Here is an 18,938-nt window from a genome sequence, read left to right on the forward strand (position 1 = left end):
CCTTTTGTGAGACAAATCTCTCCCCGAATCCTGAGAGGTCCCAGGAGTCCCGAATCTTGCAAAACCCAGAGAGATAGACCAACCGGACTTCAGAAGCAGTCGAGACCGGTGTGAGAAAAAATTGAGAAGGTGGTCTGGGACCACGGGAGAAAAGAAAAAAGAGAAAAATTGAGCAGGTGGTCTGGGACCACGGAGAAAAACCTGAGTTGGGGACTCCCACACATTCGCAGACCTGAAGGAAGGTTCCCGGAGTGATCAGGTAATATTGTTTCTTTCCATTTGGGGTAGACAGAAAGCAAGTCCTTAAATTTTCTTTGGAGAAGAAAGTCCAGCGTCTGCTGGAGGACAGGTCAGGGTGACGGTAAAAATGGGGAAAGGACAAAGTAAGAAGTTAAGAGAAAACTTAGAGACTGAGATAGGAGATGAAGAAAAAGAAGGCAGAAAACCTATTCCGGTGGATTCGCCTTTGGGACAACTGTTACAACAATGGTTCTCCCCGAATCTCAAACCTTTTACCCGGAATCTTGAGAAGAAGCACATGATTTATTTGTGCAAATATAGGTGGCCGAAATATCCACTAATTGATCCAAAATTTCCGTATCATTGGTCTCCGGAGGGGGAGACTAGTGTCCATTGGATGAACCAATTGAAAGATTATATATTGGCTCATAAACAAAATGCTGAAATCCCATATATCGAGGTGTGGTATCATGTAAATTTTGAAGGACCCAGCCTGCCACCGGCTGATCAATTTGTGTCCAAAACAAAGAAAGATCCGGAATCGGACGATGATTTTTATCGTCCCCCACCTCGATATGTTCCACCAGATTTGAACGATGCGGCTAATATTCCATTACCTGATACCCCTCCGTCGGTGCCACACGCGCCCTTGAGACGAGAGTTGAGGGACTTGGAGAGAAATGTTCAAAATCTTCCTTTTCCTCCAACCACCCCGCCTCAAGCGCAGGCTTTCCCCTTAAGGGCAGTCCCAAACGGCTTGGACTCCAATGGGCAGCCTGTGGCGATGTATGCCATTCAACCCATGCGGTCAGGGGAACTGAGAGAACTAAAAGAATCACTTCCCCGACTTCATGAGGATCCGCAGAAGGTAGGACAAGAACTTGAGTTGTTTTTAGGACCCAACGAATATACCTACCAGGAACTGATGTATGTTTTGGGACACTTGTTTACTAGGGAAGAACGGGATTTAATTAGACAAGGAGCATTAGAATACTGGAGAAGACTCCAAGTGGGAGTCCCAAATGCTGTAGCAGGAGAGGTCAAATTCCCTTTGGCACCTCCTGATTGGAATATACAAAATGAAAATCACCGGCAAAACATGAGGGATTTGAAAACCATGATTGTAGAAGGGATCAAGATTTTGGTGCCCCAAAGTCGTAATTTGACAAAGGCATTCGAGATCAAACAAGGGAAGGATGAATCTCCCGGAGATTATTGCTCCCGGTTGAGGGAAAGTTTGGAGAAGTATTCTGGAGTAGATCCTAATTCTCCAGCTTTTGAGTCCATGCTGAAAATGCAGTTTGTATCTGGGGCTTGGCCAGATATTCAGAAGAAAATTCAGAAAATTGAAAATTGGGGAGGAGAAGGAATCACAGCTTTGATTCGGAGCGCTCAGCAAACCTTTGTTAACAGGGATGCTGCTAAAAATAGACAAAAGTCACAGATGATGGTAGCGGTCGCTCAGGCCGTAACCAAGAATGAGGTGAAGAAGACAATGGGAGAAAATTGGGTACAATCAAAGGGAGGATTCCAAGGTAGAGGAAGGGGATTTGCTTCTCGGGGCAGACCCTTCAGAGGGCGAGGAACAGGATTAGGTAGAGGCGGAACAGATAGAACTTGCTTCAGGTGTGGGAAGGTAGGACACTTTGCGCGCCAGTGTTCCGAAGGCTCTAAGCCTGAAAGCGGTTACGCCTTGTATGAAGATTAGGGACGTTCCGGCTCCTTTAAAGAGACCCACGCGGAGCCATTGGTAAAGATAGAAGTGGGTCCTAGCCGCCAGGAATTTATGTTTCTGGTAGACACGGGTGCAAGTCGTACTTGGTGTATGCGCACCTATTTTAAATAGAATGAGAGGAAATGAAACCATGTTAGTGACAGGAGTAAGTGGAAAACAGAATAGAGTAAGAGTGTTGGAGAAGGTAGAAATGGTTTATGAGGATATAGAAATTGTGAGCGACTTATTGTATATACCAGATGCTGGAGTCAATTTGCTAGGTCGGGATTTGATGTCAGTTTTTGGGTTCCAGCTGAGTACAAAAGAAGGAGTACGAATGTGTATATTGAAGGCAGAAGATGAGGAGAGGATAGATCAGAAGGTTTGGGCAGATGGCAGGGATGTGGGTAGAATGGACATTCCGCCCATAAAAATTAAGGTACAGCCGGGAATTGTAAAAAGCTGGACTCCTCAGTACCCTATAAGTAAGAAGGGGCAAGAGGGACTGAAGCCAGTGATTGATCGATTATTGCAACAAGGTCTCCTGGAACCGACCATGTCTCCTTTCAATTCCCCAATATTGGCTGTACCAAAGAAAGATGGAAAATATAGATTGGTGGCAGATCTGAGAAATATCAATGGGATTGTGATACCGCGGTTCCCTGTGGTCCCTGACCCGTATACCATTTTGGGCCAGATACCCCCGAAAGACAGGTGGTTCACAGTCATTGATTTGAAGGATGCATTTTGGGCATGTCCTTTGGAGGAGGAGAGCAGAGATTTGTTTGCTTTTGAATAGAATGATCCTGAGACAGGGAGGAAACAGCAGTTGAGATGGACAGTGTTGCCTCAAGGGTACACTGAAAGTCCCCTGTTGTTTGGACAGGCTTTGGAGGAGAAGTTGCAGACTTTTCCGAAAAAGGAAGGGATCAGTTTGATTCAGTATGTTGATGATTTGTTGTTGTCAGGAGAGAAGGAAATCAAGGTGAGGGAAAGTTCAATTGCACTATGAACTGGTTGAAGGAACAAGAGCTGAAGGTGTCAAGAGAAAAGATTCAGTTCGTAGAGCAGAAGGTGAAGTATCTGGGCCATTTCATACAGCAAGGAGTGCGATTTTTGGATCCAGAGCGAGTGAAGGGTCTAATGACTTTGGCTCCTTCACGAAACAAAACGGAGGTGCGGAAGGCATTAGGCTTGGTTGGCTATTGTAGAGCATGGATTGATCAGTATGCTTTACTTGTGCAGTTCCTGAATCAGAAATTGCAGGGAAAGAATGAATGCATTGAGTGGAGTAAGGAAGATGAGGAAAAATGGGAAGGGATGAAGAAGGCTTTGGCAACAGCTCAGGTGTTGGCGCTGCCGAACCTGAAACTTCCTTTCCATTTGTATGTATCGGCACTATCAGGAGTGGCTGTAGGAGTGCTTGCTCAGAAAAGGGGGGGGGGGCGATTTCAACCCATTGCCTTCCTGAGCAAGACCTTGGAGCCTGTGGTGAGAGGATGGCCAGTGTGTGTGCAAGCAGTAGCAGCTACTGCTATGTTGGTGGTTGAAAGTAGAAAACTAACTTTTGGAGGAGCAATGGTGGTCCATTCTCCTCATCAAGTTACATCGGTGTTGAGTCAGTTAGCATCCACTTGGATGACAGAAGGAAGGATTTTGAAGTATGAGACTATTCTAAGAACGAGTCCAGATATTGTCATGGGGACAGATAAGAACTTGAATCCAGCTGAATTTCTCGAAGGAGCAAGAAAAGAATGGGATGTGGAAGATCATGATTGTTTGTTGCAGGTTGATGCAATGACTAAGGTGAGGCAGGACTTAGAGGAAGTTCCCCTGGATGAGGGAGAACGATGGTTTGTAGATGGTTCTAGTAGAGTGGAAGAAGGTGTAAAGAAGGCTGGGTATGCCATTGTTACTCGGTCTGGGGAGGTGATTGAAAAAGGACCTTTGCAAGCAGGATGGTCAGCTCAGAAATGTGAACTTTTTGCATTGAAAAGGGCTTTGGAATTGGCTGAAGGTGTGGATGTGACGATATGGACAGATTCCAAGTATGCTTGGGGTGTGGTCCATACGTTTGGGAAAATTTGGCAAGAGAGGGGATTCATAAAAACTGATGGGAAGCAGATAGAACAATTACAGCTGGTGGAAGAGGTATTGAATGCATTACAGTATCCAAATCGGGTAGCTGTGGTGCATATCAATGCACATCAGAAAGGGATGGAGAAAGAGGTTGTTGGAAACAGATGGGCAGACAAATGGGCAAAAGAAGCAGCTGGGGAGGTAATCCTACAGATGGTATCAGTACCCATGTTGCAAGAAGAGCCCGAAGAAGTTTGGGAGCCAGATGAGAAGATTAGGGAAAAGTTGGAAAAAGAGGGATGTCACAAAGCTGAGAAAGGATGGGTAACAGCAGATGGGGTTAGAGTGTTGTCTGAAACCCAAATGAGGAATGTTATGCAGTACTTACATGAGGGAAGTCATTGGGGGACCGAAGCTTTAGTACAGGCAGTCAAGCCCACATATTGGAGTTTGAATATGTGGACTACTGCACATGCTATTTGTTGGAAGTGTTTAATATGTCTTAAAGTGAATAAGTCATCGGCACGGAAGACTGACAAGGGGGGTAGACCCTTGGCAGTCTGGCCGTTCCAGAAGATACAGATTGATTACACTGAAGTGCCACCTAGTGGGAGTTGGAAATACTTGCTGGTTATTAAGGATCATTTGACTGGGTGGATGGAAGCCTACCCTGTCAGGCAGGCAACAGCTGCCACAGTGACTAAGATTCTGCTGGAACAAATCATACCTAGATATGGCATGCCAGAGGTAGTAGATTCAGACAGAGGCACACATTTTACACAAAAGATATTACAAGAAGTCATGAGGGCTGTGGGGGTGAAATGGGATTTACACACGCCATGGCATCCCCAATCCTCTGGGAAAATAGAACGTGGGAATGCTGAACTCAAGAAACAGTTGACAAAATTAGGTTTGGAAAATGGCCTGCCATGGACAAAGAATCTTCCCCTAGCATTGCTACGTATCCGCACTTGTCCAAGAAAAGATGTTGGAGTATCTCCTTTTGAAATGTTAATGGGACGACCCTATCTCACAAACTTCGGGGGTCCCATTCCTGAGTTTCGTGATATGTTTGTGAGAAAATATCTGCAGACACTGTCCAGGTCTTTATTGTCTCTCCATAAACAGGGACTTTTGGCACAACGACCACCTTTGGTAGGGACTCAGCATCCTTACGGAACCGGTGATTGGGTGCTTGTGAAGACCTGGAGGACTGAGAAATTGCAACCTAGCTGGGAGGGACCATATCAAGTGCTTCTTACCACGGAGTCTGCTGTCCAGACGAAAGAAAGTGGATGGACTCACTACAGTCGTGTGAAAGCAGCTCCAGAACCTGAGAAGCCTTGGAGAAGCCACCCAGTGGAAGGACAACCTTTGAAATTGACTCTGAAAAAGAATCAGGACTGAGAAATATGTTTCTGTGTATTTCAACTGTACTTGTGAGTGTTTTTGTCTTGCAACAGGTTGGAAGAGCAGGAACCGAACAGACTGAACATGTGCAAAAAGCTGGAGACCTGGGAAATGATCTGTGGACAGAGAATTCGTACATTAAGGACATTAGGGGGACCGCACAAACTTTGAATCTGACAAATTGTTGGTTGTGTATGCATATGCCTGGAACAGGGAAAGGAGGGGTTATATTGCATGGAATACCACTGACACAACAGATGATGGTGCCGGACGGGAAAACCAAAACCAAGACTGGACCTGTAGGAGGGGCTGTAACAAAAAAGGTATTCATTCATTTAAGGGAGACAGCTTATGTTTGTTTTAAAAGAAGTGTTAAAGGAGGACCATTCCTTGGAGATTGGGAAAAGTGTAATAAGACTTGGGAAATGCCTGAAACATGTTTTAATCATAGTGTGGTTACCACTTATGAATGTAAGAATGAATTTCTGCCATTCTGGAAATATTATTGTCAAATGTGTGTTGACTTCGAAGAAATGATTAACTGGACTAGAGTGTCAAACTTGACTTGGGTTATGAGAAGGAATAGATGGCTGCTGTGTGGGAAATACGCTTACAGAGAAATACCAAAATTATGGTCAGGCACTTGCACTATAGGGTTTGTGTTACCTGCAGTTTACAAGTTGAACGAACTACCCAACACTCGAATCCGGAACAAAAGAGAGGTTGATACTGGAATACATCACAGGTCCTGGTATGAGGGACTAGCAAGAGCCTTAATATTCCCTCTTGGGGTAGGTATGAATTATAGGGATATGACTCGAATAAACAACTTTACTATTGCCATGTTTAATGACACTGTTAGAAGTATTAAAATGATTAATCAAGAATTATCTGAAGTCAGGCAAGTGACCCTGCAAAATAGATATGCTTTGGACATAATCCTTGCAGCAAAAGGAGGAGTATGTGCTCTGGTACATTCCCACTGTTGCACATATATCCATGACTATGAGCCCAATATTACCAGAACCATAAGAGATATGGAAGACCGAATTTATGAATATCAGAAGGAATGGGATGAATCAGGTATAGCAGGATCTTTGTGGGACGCCCTATGGTCCTGGTTGCCTGATGGTTCCTGGTGGAAATCCATATTAACTACTATTATAACCATAATAGTTGCCTTGATTTGCTTGTGCTGTTGCATACAATGTATTCCTAATTTGTTTAACATGAGTACTCAAGCTTGTAGGAAAATTAAATTTCATAATGGAGAAGGAGAGAAGCTTCTGTATAGTAACCCAGAAGTGGCTTTGCAACAAGTAACAGCTGATTTATTTGCTTTTGAAACAAAGATGAACCAGAAAAAGGGGGGATTGTGAGAAGTGAACCAATGTAACTCCATTTTAGATAAGCTCTCCATTTTGTATTTTGTACTTTTCCACTGTGTGTATGTGTGTGTGTTTCAAAAAGCAACCTCAGCGGTTTTTCGGAGAAACAAGAACAAGGAGGTGGTTATTGCTTAGCTAGTATACGTGCAAAGTTCCAGATAGATGCAGCAACAGAATGTTCCTATTGCTGATACATTGTATCTCGCTTCTTCGCTTCTTTGTACTGGGAGTATAAAAATGTGTTCTTAACTTAGCTCTGAGTTCCATCCTGCAGCCTTGGATGTGAACCCGTTTCTGCAGAATCGTAACAATAAACTGCTTTGCCTTGAAGAAGTTCCGTGTCGTGTCAGCATCTTGTGCGAACGCAATATCACAAATATGAGCCATTTGTCAAGCATCCGAAGTTCAATCACATGGAAATGCTGCAAGTGTGGAAAAGCAGTTATAAGTCACTTTTTTCAATACAGCTGTAACTGCAGACGGTCACTAAATGAATGGCTGCAAATTGAGGATATCTATGGTGACAAAGAGTTTGGGCCTTCAATCACAGCTGAGAACCACAGTTTAAGGTGTACAAAATAGACTAGACAAAGAGCTTTGATTTCCAACAGAAAGAATTTATGGGAGGTGATAGGAGATGGATCGCAAACAAATTCAGAAGAAATAACCAGGGCTGAGCTGCTACCACCTTCATAACTATACAATTAATTTCTCTCTACGCCCGTAGCAAAACAAAAAGATTTAAATAGAGGGTAGTAAGTATGAATTGAGGTTGGCGGTCTAATCTTCATCATCTATATGTGAAGATACATAATACAGTATCTTGAATTAGCAACATAAATATACTGATGTCGTGATGTCACAATAGCGCTTCTTATATTCCAATTCCATGATCTGATTGATTGGTATAAAAAGTGAATTTCAGTCCTAACAGAAGCACAACCTAACCTGAGTGTCACAACTGCAATTGCCTCTCTCAAAATACAAAACGGCTTCTTCAGTGCCGTTTTTAGCTGCAGGGGAAATTATTTTGCATAGAGAAGCTATTCCTGTGTCATCATTAAAGGAGGCCTCCTTACCTATGGGGGATGCTGATGAGGATTCAGTAATTATGGGAGGGTTCCCATTTCCATCTGTGTAGACTGTCAGACTTATGTGTGCTTAAAATCAATGCAAATGAGCTTCTCCACACTTCTCTTGTGTCTTTGTCTCCTGGGCTTATTCAGCTTCCTAGCTAATTGCCATGCCGTGTTGGGCTTCTCCAGCATGCTGACCTGCTTGGCTGATGCTCCCATCTCCTCAGCAGCTGTCAAGAACGAATATTCCCTTTATAAGCAAAACTGTTTTAGTTAAGCAGTTGGCCCCCTCCTTGTCACTGTTTAAATTAAAGCATAGTAATGGCCATTATGAAAATATCCTCCATAGTCAATAGAAGGAACAGCATATGCTACATGAGTGTGGTGTGCGTGCTTGCAACCTGCAACCCATAGACTTCTTATTTTGCTCCCCAGCTTTGGTCCAGCCCCCCGCTGAGTTCTATCATTTCTATCTTCTATATCTATCATCTATCTATCATCTGTCATATCTATCTATCTATCTATCTATCTATCTATCTATCTATCTATCTATCATCTATCTATCTATCTATCTATCTATCTATCTATCTCTATTTATCTATCTTTTATAATCTTTTATCTATTTATCTAACATCTATCTATTATCTATCTATTATCTCAATTTATCATCTATCTCTATCATCTATCTATCTATCTATCTATCTATCTATCTATCTATACCGATTTTTTCTGTCTATCTATCTATATCTATCTATCTATCTATCTATCTATCTATCTATCTATCTATCTATCTATCTATCATCTATTATATATATAAAAAATATCTCTCTCATCTATCTTATTTATATCCTTCCATCTCACTTATATACTGCCCATCTCAAATGACTCTGGGTAGCTTATATCATCATGAAAAGAGAATTCTACACCATTAAAATATTGAACATTAAAACTTAACAAGAAAACTGGATATGCTAGGCATATATATGGGTGGAGGTCATATCATTCAAAAGTTATCATGCAATTGAAAATTTTAACGTGTTGCAGGAGAATAATGATACATAAATTGAGTACTTATGACAGTTCATTTAGTGACCATTCAAAAGCACTGAAAATATTACTTATGACTGTTCTTCACATGACCACTGCAGCATCCCCTTGGTAATGTGATCAAAATTTGGATGCTTGGCAATTAATTCATATCTTTTGTGATCTTCTGACCAGCAAAGTAAATAGGGAAGCTATATTCATTAAACCACCATGTTACTAACTTAATAACTGCAGCCATTCATTTAACAACTGTGGCAAGAAATGTCATAAAATGAGACGAAATCCACTTAACAAATGTCTTGCTTAGCCACAGAAATTTTGGGCTTAATTGCGGTCATAAATTGACCACATTTGATTAGATCAAACATCTAAAACCCTACTTACTTTTTATGAGTCCATGCCCTGAAACACTATTCAGAGGATGATCCTTTGCTCTAAAACTCTTGTGAGCCTGATGAACTAAAGCATCTATTCATATTTGCTGATCAATCTAGGAGACTGGAGGCTAAAACATATGATGAATGGTTACAGGAATCAGGCCTGGCTAGTCTAGTGAAGAGAAGGACCAGGGGAGACATGATAGCAGTCTTCCAATATTTGAGGGGCTGCCACAGAGAGGAGGGGCCAAGCTACTTTCCAAAGCACCCGAAGGCCAGACAAGGAATAATGGATGGAAACTGAACAAGGAGAGATTTAACCTGGAAATAAGGAGAAACTTTCTGACAGTGAGAACAATCAACCGATGGAACAGCTTGCCCTTGGAAGTTCTGGGAGCGCCATCACTTGAGACTTTCAAGAAGAGATTAGACTGCCATCTGTGAAAAATGGTGTAGGGTCTCCCACTTGGGCAGGGGGTTGGACTAGATGACCTACAAGGTCCTTTCCAACTCTGTTATTCTGTTAATTTAGCCAATATCCCAAACAAATAAACAATACAAGGTAGTCTTCAACCATTTGTTCAGCAACAATTTAAAGTTACGATGGTACTGAATGGTGGTTGTCATTGGTCTTTGGAATTCCCTTCCCCACTGGCATTTCTTGCTTGCCCTTGCTTTACAAAGTATCACTTGGTGATGGAAAATGTAGTTTCAATTGCCATTGTAAATTGAGGACTATTTGTACCTGAATTGGAGACTACTAGGAGATCTTAGGTTTACAGGCTAGTTGGGGAAATTGAAAATAACCATTCTGGAAAAAGGCAGTCCCTTCTGCTGTTTTAGCAAAAATGCATAAAACTGTGTGCATAGTCAAGCTCAGCTTGAGGGAATCTTTACGTTGCTCTTTATCTATTCGGGACAGCAGTGGGACTACATAAAACCTCCTCAATCCAGATTTCAAATCTTGGTCTTCAGGATACTCCAAAACTCTGCTGCCAAAATTGAAGGAAGTTGCTAAAATAAAAGTAAAAATGAGTATGCTAAATCAAAATAGATGGAAAGATTTTGGTCCACATCAGTTCTAGAATTTTGAGCTAATTTGACTCCATTTCCTAAATCATTTTTTTAAAAAAAAACAGCCCACAGCATTTGCACAAGCATGAAAGTTCTGGTTTGTTAAATCAATTTGATACTACAACTTGAATTGTCAACCCAAAGCAGAAAAATAGAATAAAACCACCTTCACAGTGAAATTTTAAATGAAATGTCTCATACTAAGCCTCTGGGAAATAAAACACACCCAATTCATCTTCAAAACATCTCTAAATGTAAAATATTCAGCTCTGCATCTGAAGTACTTGACAAAAAGTGCTTCCAATTTGTTAATATGGAACTCTGCATTCATGGCTCAAGGAGAGAGAGAGAGAATGAGTTAAGGAAAGTCCTTCTTTGGAGATCTGAAAAACAAAGACTGCTCTGTCAAATAATTTGCCGTAAATGAGAACAATACACAAACATAGACTCGCCAACTACATTTAATTAAAAAGCCCTTTGTTTCAAAATCCAGTGAATAGGACTCAAATCGTCTTAACCTACTTCCGGGAACTTGTAAACTGAAGCCTGACTACGGCTGGGGCCAATATTTTGTTCAGAGTATTGCAGTATAAATTCAGCACCAGAAAAGTAAACACAGATGGCTGAGGCTTCGTTTAACTTCTTTATAAACATATAAAGTAAATTTTACAATACCAGTTGTAACTTTCTCCAACATGGAGCAAACTCAAACAGAAGACATGTTAAAGGTTCAGATCAGAGCTCTAGTTTTTAGCAAGCAAACAAGTCTCACAGCAGAGGAGAGAAGCAGTTTCATTTTCAATAAACAGACTCAGAGCTTAACATAGTTTCAGAGCTGCAGAGCTTAATATAGACCCACGCATAGGCTACTTCTAGTTTCAGTTTACAATCAGTCCTCATTGGCTGACTTAGTTGCTATATCTGTTCATTGGCTGACCTTGTTGCCATGCTCCAGAGGTGGTATTAAGCAGGTTCTGACCAGTTCTGGAGAACCAGTAGTGGAAATGTTGAGTAGTTCGGAGAACCAGCAAATTCCACCTCTGACTGGAGATTTTACAGTATCCCTCCCTTGCCACGCCCACCAAGCCACGCCCACAGAACCAGTAGTAAGAAAATTTGAGTCCCACCACTGCCATGCTTTATTCCAGTTCATGAATATACTCTTGACATATTTTCATTGCTAAACAAGGCAGTTTGGCACTCATGTCCAATTTTTACGACAGTTTTGCCATGGCTGTTTAGCAAATCTCTTTAGCTGCTAAGTGAATGACATGGTTGTTAAGTGAATTTGGTTTTCCCACTGGCTTTCAAATTGGGTGGGAAGGTCGCAAATGGCAACCACATGACTCCAAGATGCTACAGCCATCTTAAAGGCATGCCATTTCCAAAGCACCCGAATTTTGATCACACAAACATGGGGAATGCTCCAATGATCATAAGTATATTGCTTATAAGCCACTTTGGTCAGTGTCACTGTAACTTCGAATGGCGCTAAATGATTTGTGTTAAGTTGAGAACTACCTGTATTGTGGCTGGCAGGGAGAACTACTTCTTGATCACTTATGGTAGGTAGCAGCACCATAGAGCATCTTGTTATGCATTGTCCCTGCGAGATAGTGGTTGCATATTCCCAAGGATGAAAGGAGACAGGATGTGCTTCCTTTCATCACTGTGGCTCCACTGCATCTCATGTTTCAATCATTTCCTCCCAGCCAAAGACGAACAATAGCATAAGCACTCAGCACTAGCACTTAGACTTATATACCACTTCACAGTGCTTTACAACTTTCTTCAAGCGGTTTACAGAGTCAGCATCTTGCCCCCAACAATCTGGGTCCTCATTTTACCTACCTTAGAAGGATGGAAGACTGAGTCAACCTTGAGCCAGTGAGAATCGAACTGCCAAACTGCAGGCAGCCGGCAGACAGCAAAAGTAGCCTGCAGTACTGCATTCTAACCACTGCGCCACCACAGCTCTTAAAACAAGCCACATGTTTTAAGTAAAATGATGAATAGTCCCTAGTTGCTCTCAAGGTGGAGATCAGTTTTAATATTTGGGGGAAGACTTGCTCCATGTCCTCCTTCCATGATGGCACCATAAAATGTTTAATAAGAATTGATTTCTAATCTGGGAATGCCAAACGTGGGAAAGCAATTTTGAGAAGAAGGACAATCTGGTGAAAGTAGCCCCTTCCTTTAAGAGTACAAAATTCTATAGAGATTATTGTACCAACAGATGTTTCTCACCATAATCTAGTGCCACTGAGTTGTTGGTTACTATTTTTTTGTCTGAGAACCAAAACAGATGCCATAGTAGTGCCTTCCGTAACTCATATTGGTCAAAGATAGAAATATGGTATTCAGCAGGTACTGACCAGTTCTGGAGAACTGGTAGCGAAAATTTTGAGTAATTTGGAGAACCGGCAAATACCACCTCTGACTGGCCCCACCCCCATCTATTCTCTGCCTCCCAAGTCCCAGCTGATTGGTTGGGTCTGGAAAGCAGGTTAGTGGGGTGAGGAGGGAATGGGATTTTGCAGTAACCTTTCCCCAGGAGTAGGGTGGGAATGGAGATTTTACAGTATCCTTGCCCTGCCATGCCCACCAAGCCACGCCCACAGAACTGGTAGTAAAAAAATTTGAATCCCACCACTGCAAAGATTGTAATAAATTTACTCGTATCCTGATCATCTCACATTTTCAGTATAGCAATCAGCTTTATATGAGGCTGTCTTAAAGAGGACAGTTGGTACAGAAATGTGATCAGTTTTAGGGATTGTGATGGTGGACCATGTGACACTACTGTTACACAAACTGCACTGATTGCCAGTTTGCTTCCTAATCCAATTCAAGGTGTTGTATTTCCTTTAACTCATTATGGCATAAATCCAGGCTACCTGAGGAAGCTCATCCCAATGGGATTGACTTCTCATTCCAACAGAAAGAGGCATACTATGGATCCCCCTGGCCAAGGAATTATAGCCCAAGAGAAGTGTTTTTTTTTTCCTACGGTGGTTTCCACTCTCTGGAATATGCTGCCCCTCAAGGTGATATTTGCACCCACCCTCTTGGCCTTCTGAAATAGCATGAAAACATGGCACTGCCAACTGGTTTGGGGACCCAGTGGGCACAGTCCATTCTACAGTTGGTTAGTGGATTAAAAGGAAGATTCCCCCCACCTCTAGCCTATTGTGAACTGATTCCTATCTTAGTTTTTTTTAATAGTGAGGTGGGTGGTATGTAAAATTAATAAATAAAGTTTAGCTACCTACCTACCCTAACATGATATTTTCCAGATGTGTTATAGTTCAACATATTTTGCGGGAAATGCAGGAAGGTTCTTATAGTAGAAGCTGTAAATATATCCTATAAAATGTTTAGGGGCATGTAAAGAATAGCTGAGATAGACACAATAGAAACTTCAACCTCATTCCACCAACAGATCTCTCCAAATTCTTTCTACATGGTAGTTTTTTTCTCCCCTGCTGCAAAGTTTTTCTTTTAAAAGCAATGTTATTTTCCCCCCTTTATACTTCTTTTTACCTACCTAAACATTTACTTCTACTTATGATGGTAGAAAAACATCTCTTGATTATTGGGGGCATCTTCATATCCTGCAATTTCAAATGATTGCCATTAAAATTGTAATAAGTTTAAGGTTCTGGCTTGCATTTAAATTTCATCTACTGCATTGTAACCACCATATGTTTGTCCCTTTTAGCCTTCTTTTAATCTTAAATTTAGATAGTTGTTCTATTATAATATCCTGACTTTTTCCACCAATGGAAGCCTTTGGGATTTGCAGGATGTATTTCTATTTATCAAGCAAAGAGGAATTCCAGAGGGAGTGTTTTAAATTATTTAAAGAGAAGCAGTTGTGAAGTTCATTATGGAAAAGAGGAGATGAAATCTGTGCTTTTCGGTGCAATCTCTTTATTTTTCTGGTACTCTGGGAATTTTGGTATATCATTTAGAAGCTCTTTGGCCAAATGCAAAGCAAGTGGATTTTCTGCCCTTGAGACGAATATTTTTAAAACATTAAGAAATAAAGAAGCAAATGTTCTCTTTAGGGAAGGAAACACAATCCTAGACTACAACTGGTGTGCACATTTGCAGTTAACTTAGCTAACCAATATTTTTTCGTATATTTTATTTGATTGTAATAAAATATGTTTTGAAGTTGTATTTTGCACACATGGGAGAAGATTAAAATAATTATTGTACCAGGCGCTTCTAAATTACAAAGTGAGATAGAATGATATTTTAAGAGCCAGACCAAATTCCAAAGGGACAAAAATCTGCCTCATTTTAGTAGTTATGAGAGCATACATCACAGTAGTATTTGGCCAGATCTTAAAAATAAAATCTTAGAAGTAACCTGATGCAACCAGATTGTCCCAATCTGCTCCCACTCCAGATTTATTGTTTTTTAATTAACATATGGCTATTGCCCATGCCGTACTCCAACACATCTGGAGATCGCAAGATTGAACGAAAGCATAGGCAAGAATCCATGCTGGATTGGACTGAAAGGAATGCCAATAGCAAACAGAAAATTTGGCAAAGCAATGGTTGAATATAGGAAAAAATATGTTTCAAGTAAAGCTGTGAGAACTATGATTCCATAACTTCAGATATTCATTTCTTTTGTTTTATTTGGTTTGTCAATCACTTAGAAGATAATAGGTATAAGTAAAAACATAGTTATGAATACATGAATACATATAAGAAAAAAATATTAAAAGAAACAATAGGACAGGGACGGTAGGCACGTCGATGTGCTTATGCACGCCCCCTACAGACCTCTTAGGAAAGGGGTGAGGTCAATAGTAGACAGTCTAAGGTTAAAGTTTTTGGGGTTTGGGGAAGAAACCACAGAGTCAGGTAGAGTATTCCAGACACTGACCACTCTCTTGCTGAAGTCGTATTTCCTGCAATCAAGTTTGGTGCAATTAACCTTGAGTTTGTATCTCTTGGTTGCTCTTGTATTGTTATGGTTTAAGCTGAAGTATTCATTGACAGGTAGGACATTGCAATGTATGATTTTATATACTATACTTAGATCGGACCAAAGGCGGCATAGTTCTAGGTTTTCTAGGTCTAGAATTTCATGTCTGGTGGCATAAAGTATTCTGCAACGAGCAGAGGAGTGGAGAACTCTTCTTGTGAAATATTTCTGGACTTTCTCAACTGTGTTAATATCAGATAGGTAATGTGGGTTCTAGACTGATGAGCTGTATTCGAGTATTCAAGGTCTTGACTATTCAGTCTGTATTTTATTTTCTGATTTTTTTTTGCCAATATGTAAGACAGAGCATTTGTTTGTTGAGATTTGAAGTTGCCATTTGTTTGACCATTCTGATACATAGTCGAGGTCTTTTTGAAGGGTAGTAGTATTGTCTGTGGAGTTGAATAGCTTTACATCATCAGCAAAGAGAACGCAGTCGCTCTTAATATGATCACAGAGGTTATTTATGTAGAGTATGAAGAGAGTTGGTCCTAGAACACTGCCTTGGGGGACACCACTGTTGACAGGTACAGAATTTGATAGGACGCTCCCAATTTTGACCATTTGTTGTCTGCTTGACAGGAATGCTTCTATCCAGTTATGCAGGTGTCCAGAGATACCATAAGATTTTAGTTTTAGGAGTATTTTGTCGTGTACCACTGAATCAAAGCCTTTACAGAAGTCTATGTAGATTGCGTCTATTGGTTTGCCCTGATCGAGTTGTGTAGTCCATATGTTTTTGCAGTGTAAGAGTTGCAGATTGCAGGATAGTTTTTTTCTGAAACCAAATTGTTTATTAGAGAATAGGTTGTTTGTCTTTAAGTGGAGGATAATGGATTGGTTAATAATTGATTTCATGACTTTACAGGTGACGCAACATAAAGAGATTGGTCTGTAGTTTTCAACTAGGCTGGGGTCTCCCTTTTTGAAGATGGGGATGACAGTGGCTTGTGACCATAGTTTTGGCAAGGAGCTGGTCCTGAAAGATTTTTCAAAGTTTATGCTTAGAGGTTCGGCTATGGCAGTGGATAGCTGTTGACGTGTTTCCCATTAGGAGAATGAGTGCACTCAGGGAAACATAGTGAGAGTGATGTTGAATAACACACCACCAGCATACAGATACACTGAATAGTAAAATTTAGGTTTTACTTCCAGTAAACAGGTAAACGAAGTCCAACAAACAGTTTACACCAAGATGCAGTACCCTAAAGGAAGATAACAATGTTAAACTCAAACAGCAGATTGCGACAGACTTGATGAAATGGGAAAAATTGCAACTATCATTGATTGGGAGAATATTCACAATTAAGATGAATATACTGCCTAGGATTTTATATTTATTCCAGACAATTCCTATTGGATTAGGGAAAGAGTTTTTTTGAAGATTTAAATAGAATTGTGTTGAAATATATTTGGCAGGGTAAAAAAGCAAGAATAAAATTAAAGCTGTTATAAGATGCAAGAATAAGAGGAGGGTTTGCCTTGCCCAATTGGGAGCTGTATTACCAGGCGACAAGTTTGATGTGGGTAAAGGAATGGATAACACTAAGGAACAGTAGATTATTGACTTTAGAAGGCCACAACTTGCTGCTCGGATGGCATGCCTTTCTCTGGTGTAAGGGAACTAACAGGGCTATTTTAGAAAACATATTTGTGAGGCATTGTTTCTGAGCTGGGAGAAGATTAAAAGACAATATGACTTAAAAATTCCAACATGGATATCAACTATTGAAGCTTTTTCTTATCCAATAATATATAAAAAGGAACAAACAGTTAGGTATGGGGAGTTATTGAATGAAAGGAAACAATAAATTCCTCTGGGGTTCACCCCCCCCCCCAACCAGACTCAAGTAAAGCAGCCTACATCCCCATCTGGTCATCAAGAAGAAATTTACACTGAAGTTAAAGAATTCTTACCATTTTTTTTGCTTTTTTCAAGAGTGGGCAAGGAAGTCCCCCCCTCTTTTTCTCTTTAGCCTACTGTTACATCTGGGCCCTGAGTTTTCCAATACGTGTTTGCATTGATGATCTCTTTTTTGAAACCATTTTGAACAATTTAATCAATTTAATTCAAAGGTCCCAAGAGTAACTGCAACCTAACATGGGCATAGCAACAGCGTCTTCCTGATCCTCTGATGCCACCATGGCATATTTCTGCGTTCCGTCCTCAAGTCTTCAGACTATGCTATCCATATTTCTGCGTTCAGCCCTCTAGTCTTCAGACTTCACGACGCAACCCCTTCTGTTGCAAGCTCACAACTCACCCTGGGTGCTGTGCTAGCATTGCCCAGACTCTACAGTGCCACCTATGTGCTCAAGTATTAAATCCAGCAGCAATTCTACTTTTTGCTACCTGCTTGCAGTGCACCCTAATACAAAACAAGGGGGGGAATTGCATGGAAAACCACTAAATTTTTCCAACATCACCTTTTGCCAATTTGAACCATGGGAACTGCCTCAGCCATGACAGGTGTCTCTGATGTACCAGCAGACCTGAATCCTCCACCTGCCCTTGTCATAAATGTGGAACCTGGTTCCCAACAACCGCCTTTAGATGTCCAACCCTCTGGAGAAGCCACAATACTTCAGAAGACCTACGACCTCAGACAGCATAGGAAGCTTACCTCACCCATGGTGCAACACTTTAGAGAGGATTGGGAAAGGCAGTATCTCCATCATGCATCTGCATGGACAGAGCTGTTCAAGATCTGTGACACCCCCAAAAGCCAGTTGCCCCTCAAGAGAGCCTCTTCTGGATGCAGAAGGAGTTAGAGGAGCACCTCACATGATGGAGAGAAAGTGAAAATAAGCTTAAATACATACAGTCAAACCTGGAAGACCCACAGTTCCAGGAACACATCCATTGCTTCAAGGAGGAGAACAAAGAATGTGAAGACAGTGTTTGGGAAGGCAGAAACTCCCTCCAGACTGCGATCTTCAATGCAGTTCAAAAGGAACAAGGGGTGAGGGAGAAGTCCACATCCGACATAGATCTTCAACCACAAGCAGCCTCTTCCCACCACTCAAAGAAAGCCTCTTCCCTCCATCCCAAAGCTAGATCAGCTAGATCGCAGACAGGTTCTAGTGTCTTGGGCCAATTCTTTGCTGCCAGCTCTCACCATCCTTCCAGAGCATCCTCCCATCGTAGCGGTGCATCTAAAGCCTCCAAAGCAGCAAGTTATGCCAAACGGGCTGCAGAAGCCAAAGTAAAAGCTGCAGATGCAGAGCTACACGCCACAGAAGAGGTAACACGGCAAAAGGCGGCAATAGCAGATCAACAGGCTGAAATAGCCAAAGCACAGGCCAAATTGGAATTGGCCGAACAGCAAAGATACACCACAACAAAGATGGCACGTGCTGCAGCATGGCGGAAGATGGCCGACAACACCTCCCTCCGATTCACCCTCAAAGAGTTGGGAGAAGAGAGCCCAGATACATGGGTCAAAGCCTACGTAGACGAGCAGCTCTCACTGGAACTGCCTCAGTTGCCTATCAGTCTCCCACAACCAGGGAAGCACAGGGATG

At 41.4% G+C, this 18,938-nt stretch overlaps 1 protein-coding gene across 1 annotated transcript; it reads left to right on the forward strand.

Annotated features, from left to right (window-relative positions):
• The first annotated feature begins 2,962 nt into the window (after nucleotides 1–2,962).
• Nucleotides 2,963–5,440, forward strand: LOC148123914 (protein NYNRIN-like). Its single transcript, XM_087917131.1, has one exon. It carries the CDS (start codon nucleotides 2,963–2,965, stop codon nucleotides 5,438–5,440), a length of 2,478 nt encoding a protein of 825 aa, XP_087773257.1.
• Nucleotides 5,441–18,938: the final 13,498 nt, after the last annotated feature.

Source organism: Pseudonaja textilis, chromosome Z (genome assembly GCF_049901715.1).
Source record: "Pseudonaja textilis isolate UNSWEBS1 chromosome Z, rPseTex1.2, whole genome shotgun sequence".
In the NCBI taxonomy this organism is placed as follows: domain Eukaryota; kingdom Metazoa; phylum Chordata; class Lepidosauria; order Squamata; family Elapidae; genus Pseudonaja; species Pseudonaja textilis.

Bases quoted from the DNA above. Each gene is read 5' to 3' on its own strand.
- LOC148123914 (XM_087917131.1), top strand. From the start codon at position 2,963: ATGAACTGGTTGAAGGAACAAGAGCTGAAGGTGTCAAGAGAAAAGATT.